This window comes from Trachymyrmex septentrionalis, unplaced genomic scaffold (assembly GCF_001594115.1).
Source record: "Trachymyrmex septentrionalis isolate Tsep2-gDNA-1 unplaced genomic scaffold, Tsep1.0 scaffold44, whole genome shotgun sequence".
NCBI lineage: Eukaryota > Metazoa > Arthropoda > Insecta > Hymenoptera > Formicidae > Trachymyrmex > Trachymyrmex septentrionalis.
Window position 1 is genome coordinate 2301481 of NW_017305611.1, and position 16470 is coordinate 2317950.

Consider the following 16470-nt stretch of genomic DNA (forward strand, 5'->3'; position numbering starts at 1 on the left):
ATGGCAATTAGATTCTTTAAAATAACGAGGAAAGATTTTAATATTTAAATATTCGTATAAGTTTAAAATATAGAATATGAAAGCAAAATTAATTTGCTTTTTATGATTGCCTCGCATTAAATTTCAAAGTATATTATAATTTCATGTACTTTTGTCGCTTTTCCAACTTCAAAAGTACAACAAAAAGGATATGTATATCCCTTCTCTTATCATTTTAAGTTGAAAGATTTATTTGCGATGACCGTATAATATTTTATCACTCTCAAATTTTTATGACTAATAAAAAGTCAGAGCAGAGAATCGCACGTCCGATAATTTGATCACATTTCTTGATTTTCTCATTTGCTTATAGACATATCTATCCATTCTACAGAGTAGACAGACTAGCATTAAACTCAGCTAAACGAAATTCTGTTACGGGCTCTCGTGCTATTACGGGCATTACTGGCATTAACTATTCACGTGGTGCATAAAAATGGTTGATATCGACGCGGTATATAAATTTTTTAATAAATCTTCATTATAAAGATCGATACAAACTGCTGGAGTTGCTTAAATTAAATATTTTCTAATTTGAGAAAAAGTCAAACACGGCTATGAGAAGCTCAAATTTATCAAATAATGCATTATTTACACAAATAAAGTTTATAAATCAATTATCACGTTAAATTAATTTTATCTCTCAATTAACAAATAATGTGTACGTAGCCAACAAGTAAATATAAATGTACAGTTATTAAAATACACCAATAAATTAATAATAAAATTTTGATTGTATAAATAATAAAGCTATAAAAACAAAACAACTTGCATATAAAGAGAAAAAATATGTCTGCCAAAAATGTAATTTAATCTTATAAGTTGGAGTATTTTCTTGGAATAACAAATCTTGCCAAATTCAATAAAAAGAGGAATACGTGCTAGATTAGTTGCATTAACAAAATTTCATATCTTACATGTTGCTAACGATTGTACCACAAAACATGGAGATACCCGACACCCTACTGGCAGTAGGCGACCGGTGAAGCGTTTCTTAACCAACCGAGCGTGATTTTCGCCTCATTTACGGCGGCCGTATAAATATAAATGTTGCAGGGGTGAGAGACGTGAGATATACGTGCATTTACGGCATGTTACACTAAACGCTTCTTTGAAAGTCTGATCTTCTACGATGGAGTATAACAATAGGGACGATTTGCGAAAGTGCGCATTGAGTGGGAACGATCACTGAACACAGAGAGGCAAGTGACTCGTCGAATTTACGACTCATTACGTTAAGGATTGCTCATATCCTTTGATTTCGTTACCACAAATCTACAAATTTATTTATAAGTAAAAAGGAGTCAATTATTATAAAAAGACCATAAATAAATGTTTATAAATAAAATAAGTCGAAAATCTAATTATGTTTCACTTTTTTAAATATTGCACTAAACTACTGACAGTGCCTCATAAAGATATTCGATTTCATTTATAAAGATTTCTGTAGTAAGTGACATTTTGAATGATTAATTAAATAACAATTCATTCAACAATTTAAGCTCTCTAGTTTTGTATACAATTTTTACTTTTAAAGCATATATTTAAAGCATATACCCTTTAAAGAATATGTGGTTGGATACATTAATTAAAATAATCTTAATTAGCAGGAAACATAATATACTATCTAGGTATATACTCAGGTACCAATATAGTACACTATCTAATACTCAAGTATTAGAATTCTCTCACAATAATCTACTTATGTCTATATTGGAGTCGGCTAATTAACAATTAAGCGTGTCAACACAATGTATCTGCTCCCTTATCTTTCCACTGAAATTTCCAATAAAGTTATAATTAGAATTTAATATGACATAGATACCGGTACAGTTAATTATCACTTCGCGACAGTTTACATCTCTATAAGTCATTCGCAGGAAAAAGGAAAGATGCGACAAGCAAGCCAATGAATCTAACTTCAATCGTTGGCAACTATTCAAGTAAAATTGATGAAAACGAGCGCGGCGTACGTACACTTTAATGAAGTAGTATCACGGGAAAAGTAGCAGCGTGCGTTCTTATACACGCAGGCTGCTCAACACGAATACCTTCGCGCACATACGTCGGAGATTAAGTAAGAACTTCCAGGCACGGGTTATTCTCGCTTGTAGACAAATATCCAACTCCGATGAAACTCAAAGCCGAAATTCTGCTGATCCTTTCAGGTACGGTCATTACTAGATTTATACAGTAATAGCACAGCTTTAGAATAATAATCCCCTCAAACATGAGAACCGTTTTGATTCCTTTGCCATATGGTACTCATCTATTCGGGCTAATTACGAAATGTATTTGCTGTTGATTGCAATTGATGTCAAGCATTAGGACGGGAAATAAGCTCCCATCAATGCGAGCATCATTATGCATGCGTCGTTATTTATGATACTACATTATACATCAAGCGTGATTTGTAAAACACAACAGATCGAAGGTAACGGGTTTTTTTTTTTTTTTTTTAAGTAGCACCTAAATATCTTAAGAGATCGTGAGGGAAAATCTATAGTTTTATCTCATCTCGTATACACACACACACACACACATCTACGTAATGTCGAGATCGCGCAACCATTTGAATATAAAACTGGTGAATTCATCATGCATGCAAAACGGGAAAACAAACAGGGTGAAAATGGGACCGCTGGTATATGCCACGCTATTATCCTAGGATCTTATTGCTTCTTGTTATGCGAAGAGGCGCGCTAGAATAATTCGTCTTGCCACGCATTACCGGAAGAAGCAGGTTTTGCCGTCTCCGGAAGGAAAATAATGTTACTTCGCAGGCATAATTTGTCATTTCTTGTATAATAATCATATTCCCTTAAGAAAGGGATGCTAAATTAGAAATATGTAGTTTTCAGTACACAACAGAATCAAGGGAAAGCACTTACCCTAAGGATCTCCAATTGGGAGCGCACAAATTCCGCGCGGCTGGGAATGTCGGGAATCGCCACAGGAAACGAACCCATGTACTGTGACAGAAAGAACTCGGTGTTAAAAGCAATGCAAAAGAAAAGATTTTTCGGATGTGCATAGATTCTGCTTTGAAAAGATTTTAGAAATTTAAATAACGGTTACGTTATAGTTAACCGACCTGAAGAGATTGACTTCTTTTTTTACAAAAGCAATACAAATAAAGTTTAAAATTCTTCCTGAGAAATGCACGTTTGGTACCACTATAATCAAATATTCTCACAAACAAATTGCTATTATTTTCGCATGCTTAATATATTTATTTTCACGCTCTCTTCATGATATACTTATTATACGCTCGAGAAATAATTATCAGATCGTCAATGCAATTGTGCTTTGAAGGGTCGCAACCCACCTAACCCAGCGGGTGGCTGCCAGACGGTGACATCACATACACAGTAGGAAAACTATACCGCCACGCACACGCCGTTGGAAAACAATAAAGGCAGACCTGGCCTACGACAAGAATTTAATTTCCTTTTTCCGTTTCGAGGACATCCGTAGACCGGAACGCGACCCCCAGACTCGCCATTTCCTTTCAATAGTCAATTTGGCTGGCGATCATCCCTGCCCTCACGCGTCGAAACGAAATTTGAAAAATTTCGTTTCTTCCCTCAATCGTGAGGCAACTGCTTGTCTCTTGGCTCAAAGAAAGACTGTCCAATGAAGGCTTAGAAAAAGGCCTAGAAAAATTTTCATCGACTTTCCTTTCCTTTTTTTATGGATGTCGCAGGAAGCAAATGACTACTGTGTTAGAAATATTCTTAAATTTCATTAAATTTTAAGTTACACAATTTGAATTTAATTTTATGACATTACATTAAATTTAATATATTTATAACTAAAAAGTATATTTGTGTACATATACATGAAATTTAATGTACTTTTCATAAAATTTTATTAAAATTCAAAAAATTCTTAAATTTCATAAATTTAATGTTACACGTTCATTACATTTAAGTAATTACTGCAACTTAATTTTCAGTTAAGTCATTCGTTACTTTTAATTTCGTTCATAACCACGAGCTTCATTTACATGTAAAGGAAGCTCTCGCGGTTACATTTCTAACAGTGTATATTACAAACGTAATTAAAAAATATATTTGATTGATAGCAGCGGTTTGACCACTACGAACGAATTAGTTTAATATGGCTTGTTCATTTTTATAATATTTTTTTGGTACTAAAAAGTTAAACTGAAAAAAATATCCTTTTGTAAATAAAATCGAAAGACTCGTATTTCCGGTATAAGGATATCTTTCGCTTGGTCAAACGTGTCTCGCCGATTATACGACCGATAAAAATAGCGACCCTCCAAACACGACGATAAATAAAAACACCAGGGGTGGGACGTACTAAATAACGACACCTAACGCAATTATGTCCTTACAGAATGCGACCATATATTTCTTTTTCATAATCCACAACAAGAATATTGGGGCGAAATATTTATTAATAATGAAAGACAGTTTAATTTGATAAAGTTTCATAAAATATATAAATCAATACGTAACAGCGGGAAAGTTTGATAAAAAGAAACTTACGAATTAAAATGTATCGAAATACATTGCGTTTAATTTATAATTTCGCTGTGATTTCTGTGCTGGTGAATTTTTTCTAGCTGGAAGTATTTTGATCGGTAGATTCGTACCGCAATATAATCCAAGTTTTAATCCTCCTGGATGATTCTCATTGTTGTGTTTCATCGAACTTGTCTCTGGGAGGATCTCCTCCCGGAATCGCTGGGATTTTCCTGAATTATTATACCACTGCACAGAAGGGCGACTGGAATACTCACTGAGAGAGAATTCCATGGGGGATAGATGGTTTATAAAAATATAGGGATGGAATAGCTACTATTATTATGAATACAAAACGTAAAATTATCTCTTTCCCCCAATTATTCTTAGATCAGTATTAAAAAGCAGGGATACGAAATCATTCTAGTATATTCAAAAGAATTATAATATTATCTTCGCATGAATATAAAATTATTTTATGCGATGAAAATGTTACTAAAATAAAAATTTATAATGTAAACATTTTATAACATGTATTTGTTGCATATATTAATAATAATGTTACAAATTATATAATAATTTTACATATAATAATTATTATATTATATAACAATATTATAAATTATATAAATTACATAATAATTTTATATAATTATATTATTAGAATTAATATATTATTAGAAATATTACAATTCTGGAGAAAAGGAAGTCATTTGTAAATTTGAAAAATATTGTTTTTAAATTTACGATTAAATTTTTCTATCTCAATGTACTTTTTCTATATAGGTACATGTATATTAAGACGCGTTACCTCGTGTGTCTATAATTTCTTTTATCATCACCTAGTTTTATGATAAAAACCCATTCCGCTGCATCGCATAAGCATCATGCTGTTCCGCAATTACCGCATTTCCACCAGCGCAAGCAATCGGCCGTGCTAATATCTCGCAGGCATTAAAACGAGCGTTAAAACGAATCGATTGAACGATCACGACAATCGAAGAATGTAAAAGCCCGCTTCTCTACGACGCTCGCAGCCGCACATGGTGCTGCCGCCAGCGAGGAATCGCTACGATTATTACGGCACTATAAATCCACGATATATTTCACGGTGGCGAAACACATCGGTTATTTTATTCGATCGCTTATATCCCACTTGAGCTATGCGCTTCTCTCGTTCGCGTCGCACGTAAGTATCAGCCAAATGACGCAATGACACCAATCATCCATTCTGCGGCGCACCTGTTCTGATACGTAAAACCGGGATTGTTTTCCTCTTCGGTAAACTTTTTCAAATTAAATTAAAATGAATTGATAATAACGATCGCACGCATGTATAAATGAAAAAAAAAAATCTCATTTCTCTCTTTTTATTCTAAAAAGAAATTCTCAACATTGTTCTTTTATGCCACAATTTCTTCAATTATTTTCAATTATTCTTCTTCGCAGAGCCTTTAATAATTCTTGCTTGGTTCTTCCTTGCAGTATGTATACACATTTCATTAATTGCACGATATCTTACACGCCACCAGTATTTATTGTAGAATGGACGGAAACAATCGCAACTCTTCTCATGTCTCATCATCCACCGACGAAATTGCGGCATACGTGCGGACTAACAAGCTTGTTGACAGAATTTTCATCACTCTAACATCATAGAGTACCTAATTTTGCCGGATATCAAGTACACTCTCGTTGGAGAATCACGGTTGTTCTACAATACTTTTGTTGAAGAGCCGCGCCAAACCACGGAAACCGACATAGTTTTATTCTTTCGTTGAACAATTACAATCAATTGTAATCTTTCAGATTTAAATATTATATAATACATATATTGCATTGCTAATACCTAATATAACAGTAAGTTTTGTGTTAATACGTTAGTTATCAATATATTTTTTAATACTACTTCAGTTCCAATTTTTTACCCTTCAATAAATCTTTACAAACTAGAACGCTTATTTTCATTTAGAAATACCTTTTCTTAAAATAAGACAAATATTGGTTCTATTTTTAATAAATATATTTTATCGGTACAAAGTCCATAATATAGATTGGAAAAGCATTAAACCGATTTATTACTTGCGTCGTTGAGTAACAGAATTTCGCATCTGCTGATTCTTTCAGCGGATGCTGTAGAAATTGCTATCGTAACCTTTTTATTCGTCTATTTTATTGCGAACGGGTCACCCATGCTCAACAGTAAATCCATTTACGTCGTAAGAGGTACATCGTATATGGCAAAGAATACTTTCACCGATCGTTGAATTTCGCGAAATTATGCGGAAGTTGAGAGATTCGATTAATATCGCATGCCAGAGGCTAGAAACGTATTGTGCCACTATCGTATAGGTACACTGTCGTTCTCGTGCGATCTAACCCGAATACTTTCACGCCCCGGAGATGTCGATCCGCAGGCGATTTCGAGAAAGTCTATCAAAATGTACGGCTATCTGTCGAGATAAATATCTAAGCACGACGTAAGATGGAATCGGCTTTTATTATGAAAAAATGTTTATAATTAATATTAAATTCCTTAATTACTCAATTATTGATTCTTTTCTGTTCTTTATTTTTTTTTTTTTTTTTTTTTTTTTTTTTAATGTAAAGACAGTTTTAAAGCCTTAATTACATTACAATTATATCGCAATTACAATTGTGTTCTGTCACAATTATTCATAGGCACGTCAATCGCAAGAAATGTGCTCTTATCTGATATCAATATTAAACAGCTTTGTCTCTCTCTGTGAAAGCTTCGCGGACTCCGATTAGATTCGAGCTTATCCCACCGGAAAGAGGGCCGAGTGAGGTGAGTGTCAGTTTCTGGCGATAATGGGATATTCGTTACGTTATCGCGAACGAAATTGCATCCGCGCGCAAGTCTGCATAGTTCGCCGCGCTTACCAAGCGTAGTCACGTTGTAACTGTTGACATTTTCGTGCGCTCCGTCACGAGAATCGTGACGGAGAATACCGACGCAGGATAGAAAGGACGTTGCGTAAAACGTGCGCAGCATTTAAATGATTCAGAATGCCATCGCAGAATGGGAATCGAATCGTCGCGTGTAAGAGTCGACCGTATTGAAAATCGATGACTCCCGATTAGAACACGTCCCAATAATTAGATCGGCTTTTATTTATATCGGCCAATAATTAGATCGGATTTTAGAAAGCAGAATGCCAAATCTTAAATCAGATGACATTTATCAAGAGATAATTCACGGGCTGTTCAATCCTTCCAGAATTCTGACACACAACCGCACGAAGTTTATCGATTCTTGCACAGTTCTAAAATTATCCTACTTTCCAAAATATTATTGCGGATGGCAAAAGCCGACGCTTACAATCTCTGAAAATCAGAAAGATGAAACGATGCACGGGACAACGAGAATAGTAATAATAGTACTGACGATAATAATTTATTACGTTCGTACGAGGTTGGTTAATTTCTCTGAAACGAGAAAATTGAAGTCAAGCAGACCGGTAAAACAACCCAGAGATTTTAACAATGGTTAAAACGTAGAACAGAAAGAACCGAATATTTGTTATTCGAGTGGGTGAACGCGTCGCTATCCGGCTTTTACCATCGGCTATGCGCGTCGAGAAGTTTTAAATTACACCCAGCATTGTACGAATACAATGTGCTGTCAGTGTATCGAGTGTATGACGGGAACAATCGCGCGTACCTCGGGACAATTTAAAACGCAATTTATAATACAACTACTAGATTAGTAAATCCGTTGAACGTGAATTAATCTCAGCCGAGTTTATCGAAACGGAAACGATAGATACTTGGGATGCTGATAGAGTACACTGATAAAGTACCCTGATCGCGCAAGATTGTTTCACAAACGAAAACGTTTTTACTTTATCGCGATCGAAATTGCCTTTCCGTGTTTCGCGTTTTAATAGGATTGACGCCGCGCGTTGCTGAATAGCGACAAAAAGACGAAATAAGAACATTTCAAAGCGGAATGAAAACATAATGGGGCGTATCAGTCGCGGTAGAGCAGAAAAAATTTGGTACACGAATAGACACGCGGGATGCTGTCGACGGTCCATTATTTATTTACTCACTTGCGAACGTGCCAATCAAGTAAAATTTTGAACTCGTAAAATTGAAGCACTTTCAAATTAATAAATCACGTTATATTCGATATAGCGTACTATCTCTATTGTATGATACTTGAACGTATGGTCGTTTATTAAATTAATAAATATTGCGTTCGTTTCCCGATGCAGCCGTCACAATCGTGGTGAAAATTTTTCTCAGAATTTTTCCTACATTCTTTTCAGAATTTCTACATAATTTTATAACTCTCACATTTTTTTATACGAATTGGAACACTTCTCAGAAAATCTACATCTTTTCTCAGAATTTTTCATATATGTTGAATTATGAAATATCGTAAGATTTCTAAGATTTCTTTTTGTTAGTCTAATTTCTGATGAAATGTTGTAAACTCTAAAAAATTTGTAAATGTTTTCTAAAAATTATGGGATGAGAAAATTTCAGAAATTCACTTGTATAAAAAAATTCTGAGAGAAGATGTAAACTTTCCGAATATTTCTGAGTACATTTCTGAAAAGTGTTTCGCGATTCATATAGAAATTATGAGGAAAAACTTTCACTAGGGAAAACACAATGCTAACGTATTGAAAATCAACGCATCGATTCGCTGCGGGATCCGCATACTTTCCCCGTACGCGGCTGTGTACAATCTTTCTTCTGCTCGAATGTAACATTCTTGGCACTCGTTCTAACTTCTTAGCGATTGTTCGAGTGTTTAAGGTATACGAGATCGTTTCCGTAGCGTAACGTAGTTTCGTAAACAGAGAAACGGGGCGAGATACGCGAAGGGAGAGATTTATATCCGTCCACTTCCTCGAGAGGAGGAAGATGCGATCGTAAGGAAGCGCGAAGAAAAATTCCTTACTGCATGCGCACGCTCGAGCATCCGCCTGATACGGAACAAAACGAGACGAGGCGAGACGAGTGCGTATGATCGCACGTTGCACACGCGCGAGATTCCGTGCGAAACGCGTGCGGCCGCGCGCGTGTCACGGCCGTTGCGCTTACTCGCTTAGCCGCCTGTCGGGAAAGAGAAGAAAGGGAAGAGGAGGAAGAGAGAGTCGTACATGAAAATTACATACCCCGTCTGACTTGCGCTTAAAAGATCTCTCGGACGAATAACTGTAGTCAGCTAAAAGCCTCTCATACGTCAATGCCACATTTACGAGATTTCGTGGCCTACACGGGAGGATAGTGATACCTTTCCACGATCTTTAAGCCTGTGTCCTACAATGTGCTTTTTATTTTCTCCTTCTTGCCTTTTGTTTATTTTTTACATCTCGTCTCCTTTGCTTCTTATCCGGTTTTTGGTTTTATACCGCCCGAGATAAAAGTTAACGAACTTCGAAAGGAACCAGAAATACGTAGCAATAAATACGATTGTTGATAAAACGATTGCGAAGGAGAAAAAAAGCAAAAGGAGAAAAAACCGGAAACAAAGAGCACATTGTAGAATAGGCTTTAGTATTCACGTACGCTTTGTTGTCGCACGGTTGATCTTAGAAATGATACGATCATCGAATTAAGATAGATACGTGTAAATCAATTGTCGTTGTAATTACTGAATTAAATGATTTCTTATTTCTTTGTCATTAATCCATTTCTCTTTCCATTGTTCTATTCGTAGGATAGCATCTTTTTTAATTTTTTGTACATGTATATACATGTGGAGAAGAAAATTATTTAAATGCTATCCTATAAATAAGACAATAGAAATAGGTAAAGTATCGATATGATCGTTATATGTTTCCCGTCTTATAATCAATCTAAATATATCGTTTATGCTTAACTATAGTTAATGAATTGTGATAAAATTCACCTTAGCTGCGACGGATCTCTTTGAGAACGTTTCTGCCATAATAAGTATACATCACTTCCCATCTGGTCGGCACCGGTTGCGTTTTCTCAGGAATATATTGGATACTTTTCGGGATAAAAACTTAAAATATATAGAATTGTTTTTCAGTTCACGCAAAAAACATTGCGACACATTTTTACTGCACTCTCGTTTTACATCATGCGAATTCGATGAAAAGTTTTACCATCGCGTTACTTTTATCGGCACTTTTCGAAAAAAAAAAAAAATCCACGATGCATCCAACTGCATTCTCGATATAATCCTTTTCAAGTTTAAGCTAATAGCTTCAGTTTTGTCGTCGAAAAATCGATAGCACTTTTAAGGGACTTTTAACATTGAAAAAATGGATATTCTTACATCAATTATAACACATATTTTAATAATAATACGAGAGAAGTGGACGCGGTCGTCGATCTGGATATGTTAAATTTACGAGGCTAAATTTCTCAGATATATTTAAATGAGGTATTTGTCGCCGATTGGAAAAGAAATAAAGACTGGTCGACCTTTGCGCGTTCATGTGATAGTCGGTACGACATTTGCAACTGGAATTTCAACTGGTTTGGTTTGTATCGTCAGATACCACGGATCGCAAATGCAAATATACGCAAAGGTACTAAAGAATTAATTTGTATTACATTATACACCGATATATACGTTTAATTAATGTTCATATCGGATACACAAATAATAACAGATTTAAATTAAACGGATAACAGCCAATTAATTATTAATTTATGGTTTATTTAGAGGATGAAAACTCGAAAAAGTAACATGAGAAAAGACAAAGTTAAATTATAACGCTTTTCCAATTATTAATCATTTTTTAATATATTCTGATTTAAAAAATCTTATAAAATATTAAAAAAATGTTTTTCATTTGAGAAACTTTTGAGAAAGAGGAATTTTCCATCTTACTCTTTCAATCTCTAAAAGTAAATTAAATGCTTAATTAGAGAGAAACTTAATTACTTAAAATATATAGCATGAATATACGAGAAAGAGAATATGTCAATCGAAGCTTTTACGTATTACTTTGCTAAAGCTACTTTAATTTTATATCGAGTTCCTCGTGAGGATGACTGTAACCAGAGAGAGAGACTGCCACTTTATTCGAATACTACGTCCTCGTACGCCATCACGCACGTCACGCACATCTTTTTCACCTCAATTGTCAAAACAAATGTATCACATTCAAAAAGTCACTCAATATACGAAATTGTGCGCGACACAATTTTTCAGAAAAAAATGACAAAGAAATACGTGCAGTAGACACTACCATTCATTGACGGTGCAATATTCAAGGTCGAGAGATCCAATCCTTTTAAAATCACGATTCCATCTATAACAATTGCGTATCTGAGCCAGCTACCGATAAATCACCGTGGCGTATGCAACTGAAGTGTGAAATCTCTTTCACCGCGATTGGATTGCTGGACCGTCGTTCGTTTGACAATATTCACGTAAAATTCAACGGGAAACTATAACTGTTAATACGCGCGCAATCCGCAACATTATCGTCGAGTCGTATTAACAGGTAAAATAAGGGTGAACATTAGATAGCGAAGCGGTGCGACGAGCCACGTTGAGCTTCTCGATCGCGCATATGGAACTAAATATCAATTGTCTGCCATGTGATGCACTCACGGGTAGTCATCGTAGAAACACGCGGTATATAACACCGGTGTATAAAATCATGGCACATGGCCGGATCGCCGAAGAGGCAGATCATCGGCCGGAACGCGAGGAGGCCTGAGGAGGCCGGAGCACCGGTGAACGCGCGACGAAAGACTGGCCCGCGGGACCCGGTAAGAGGGGCCCTTTACCAGCGCCGGGGCCAGCCGGGGCCAGCCGGGGCCTCGATGATACGGAGACGGTGGTCGGCGGACGGCGCGGTCGCTAATGGCCAATGGCGCGCGGATAAGAGTAAAGAGGTAAGGACGTATAGAGTCCTAGGAAGGACCGTGCGTTGTGGAAAAAGAGGAACTGACCGACTGCTCGTGACGAGTCCAACAAGTCGAAGAAGAATAACGGAAGAAAGAAAGCGGGAGAAAAAGAAAGAGAGAAGAGGGAAAAAAATGAGAGAGGGGGTGTGGAGGCGAGTTTGGCAGAGGCCGGTCGAGCACCTGGGCGACATTACCACTTCGTGCCTTCTTATAGTTCTTCGCGGACGTATTATACTTTCGTATATCCCAACTCGCGATTATCGTCTCGCGAACTGTCTCTCGAATGCAGTGGCGTGTGAAAAACTTTGTTCTAACTTTCTTTAATTCTCTAGCAAACGCCGCTAATTATTCCGTTTACCAATCACAATTAACATCGCTACGGATGAAGCAGTTCGCTGCTTTGTTGTATTACATTTACATAATAAGATCAATGCGATTAAATTCATCCATGTTATTTCCTCAAAATAGCAGTCGACGAATGTTTGAGTGTTTTGATTCATCAAATTTGATTCCAGAGGCGATATTATTGTCAGAATACATTTTCTTTTAATATAAAAAATATGTGTTTCAAAAATTTTTAATCAAATAGTTTAGGAGATTGCAACTGTCTGCAGAGTGTTTGCACATTTTTTAAATATTCTATGAGAGAGATTGCAATCAATCCCCGCGTCATTAGTGAATCGTAAGTTATATTTATGTGCTATTTCAATTTTGATACGATATCCTGTCGGAGGACGCACCTTATTTCGTTACGGAAGATCAAGCGCGCTTCATCTCTATGAAGATCATTAAATGTAATAAGATGAGCAGTGCTAGGCATGATTATCCCAAAGCTCCCCGTATCTTCCGTCACTTTGCCGCGTTCATCTACTATGACTGTCGCTCATTTGCAGAATACACGGAAGTTACTTACATTCAGGTAATTTTGCAAAACTTGAGATACTACCTAAATAACACGATGTGAAAATTGGGATATAAGACGTCTTATAATATATCTTTCATACGGTTTTTAGCTAGTTCTCGCAAAAGTGTTATAAAAACATTTTTGTTAATTTATAAGACATCTTATACGTTTCGTATTTCGACTCTGTGTCTAAATTGTTTTCTAGATAATAATACTCGTAAGTATTTCTATGAAAATAAAGCAGTTGTAGTTTGACAGTTTAATTATAAAATTATAGGAATAGAACATAAGTATATATATTAAGTCTAAGTTATTGAAATAGGGGTGTTATTGTAATAATTATCCGTTTTCACTTTTATGAAGAAATTGATTCTGACAATAAACGCGATGTTGATTATTTTTTGCCAAATCCTGGACACAATGTTCGTTTTGCGTTTCATTTTCTTCACTTCTTGCCGCCTCATCATAATCTCACGCATGATTTGCGGATATCCTTCGATCAGTCCTTTATTCTTTTAGAAAGAACATCCGCTTGAAAAACTTCCGGTTTAGAAAGAGTGTGCAGGTACTTCGATAAATTTCACAGACAAAACGTTCATCGTAATATCATGATAGACATAGAGGTTACCCTTGTAATGAGAAGGCGTGTAATAATGTATAATACAGAGAATTTCTAAAAATAGACATTGCGTTGTGCATTCCTGCTTATATCTTAATATATTTCTACTTGATTTCAGCTACAACGCATGACTATGAATACCGCGAAACAATGCAACCGTAATGTACTGGACAGAAATAGAGATAAAAGTTAAAGGGATCGATACGTAAAATTGCTTCGCTAACGCTATCGCGACATCAGGAAACGTTGACCTCGTCCTACTGTTTCCGAGTTCGTCATAAGACTACCTGCTACGTGAATCTAGATCTAGCTTTAAACCTAGGCTGCTGTTTATTATTCTAAAAGAGATTGCGGTTTATCAGATTTATATCGTTTTTATGCTGCACTTTCTAGCTGGGGGCATAGGCTGCTATTGCGAAAAGGATTAACGGGGGGGTTTTCGAGGCGAGATAAGGAGATGTGACCGTACGTGTCCTTTCTTGGGACCACGGACGACGAATCCGTTCCTGGCGCCACGGTGTGTGCCCGCCAGTTGCACACACCGGCCGATACCCAGGTCTCCAGACTGGCTGCAGCTGCGAACCGGTTATATACTTTCATCTGGCAGTCTTAGCACGGTCCCTAAAAGAGAATCCGATGACTATAGCTGCAGTGCGCGAGGCGCGCGAGGAAAAGAGAAAGGAGAGAAAATGGTAGGGAGGTTAATGCCTGTACTAAGGCACGCTTATGCATCGGAATAAAGGACGTCTTCCCCCCCTCCCCTCCCCCCCCACTCTTTTTTTTTTTTTCCCCTTTCCTTTTCTCTTCTCTTTTTTTTTTCCCCTCTTTTATTTCAACCCCCGCCACTTCTTCTGGAGTACACACATCTCGGCAACACTCTCTACGGCGCGAGTCGCATACTTAGCGGAGGCCGTTCAAAAAACGCTGCGCTTGGAGCTGCGAGGCGGTCCGGGGGCAATATTTGATGAGATCGTATGACGGTCACCGCCGCGATGAAACGCGCATCCTGTTTGGCCGGTAATACATCTGACGCATACTTGCAGACTAATTGACCGTAGACCAATAATTTGGTCTTGTAGAGCGCCGTAAAGCGAATATTGAATTAAGCGCTACGTTTGAGGAGAGAGAAAAAAAGTTAAGTGTATCGACCTGCTTTGCGTGAAATTGAATTGAAACGTACGACGGTGCAATATCGATCAAACAGATTTCTTAAAAACGACCTTAAATTTCGCGAATTATATGGCGGCGATCGTTGAATTAATGATATTCGCTTCTCAAGCGCATGAGAAATGATAGGGAAGCAGAACTTTGAGCCGCGCTACGCGTTAATAGTTTATCTTCTGCGCTTATCTTTTGCGACTGTCGCTTGAAAGAGCATCCGATAGCTGTAACGGTAAGCGCTCCAGAAGGATAAGAGCAAAGAGGGAGAAGAAAGGAATGAGAAAAGTTGCTGCGTACTACTAAAGCACAGTTACGTCTTCTTTTCGTTAAGCTGCGCTGCGCCGCCAGCTAAATGTCCTTTTCGGCGAGTCGCGTATCAAGTCGGATGTGCGGCCATCAATGGGATCGAGATTTTGACGTGAACAAAACGATGTAGTTAGTTTTTCAAACAGTTGTTAAAACTCCAAAAGAGTGATTGAGTTTTCTGTAATCTACAATCGATACGTGATTGAAAGATACTAAAGAAAACGTATAAATGAGGCAAAAGACATCAATGGGAAAGGGAAGAGAAATAAATTGAACGGATAATAGTAAATTCATTCTCTTTTTTTTGTTCTGTAGACAAATTCTTGAATTTAATTGAAACAAACGTTGAAGAAGCAACGGTAATGATACTCGAATTAATATGCAGCGATATGCGGGCACGTAGAAACTTCAATTAATCTGTGAAACTTTACGTTTGTATTCAATTTATTGCCACTTAAACCTACGCGAAGACATCCTTTCTCAGGATCGTCATTGTGTCCCAATTTTATCTGTAGAACTTTTACGCGCTGCTCACCGCATGTAGGCACCTTCAAGGTCTACTGGCTTGATTTCATGTACATAAAGATCACATAACTGACGACAGATTGTCATGACCGACTGAAATGAAGGCCTTTAAATATGAACGTACGAAGAATGTATCGGTATGTAATAAGAAATATTTGATGACAAATAATGATCGCATGACGATCGTAAAAGTGTTTAATATAAATTATAAATCAATATGAAAGAATGTAATAGATATTATTCGAATAAATATATGTGACAGCAACTTAATACTTTCTTAATTATCCACATTAAAAAAACATTTAGACTAATATAAAACTCTGCATTTTTTTCTATTTTTGTATACAAATTAATTTTTTTATATCTACATTATAATTGTTTCTCACATTTTTAATATAAAAAGCTAATGTTCGTTTCTTTAACCCTGTAAATATAAATTGTAGATCATTATTTTTACATATTTTTTTAACATTTCCGAGATATTGTTTTTAAAAAAATTAATTTTATGTCCCCATTTACAAATCCAACTTTATTATTATTTAAAAAAA

General features: G+C 36.4%; 1 protein-coding gene across 3 annotated transcripts in view; it reads right to left on the reverse strand.

The window, feature by feature from the left end:
• Positions 1-10825, reverse strand: part of LOC108751467 (tensin-1-like) — a 62813-nt gene extending 51988 nt beyond the window's left edge. The window contains exons 1-2 of one of the 3 annotated variants that reach the window (XM_018491688.1): positions 10423-10825; positions 2931-3011 (exon numbers count right to left, since the gene is read on the reverse strand). In XM_018491688.1, the coding sequence (XP_018347190.1) occupies positions 2931-3011; positions 10423-10461 (120 nt within the window). In that variant the 5' untranslated portion in view covers positions 10462-10825. The remainder of the gene's footprint in view (positions 1-2930; positions 3012-10422) is intronic. The other 2 variants (XM_018491689.1, XM_018491690.1) reach the window with 2 other exon arrangements.
• Between the last annotated feature and the right edge of the window lie 5645 nt (positions 10826-16470).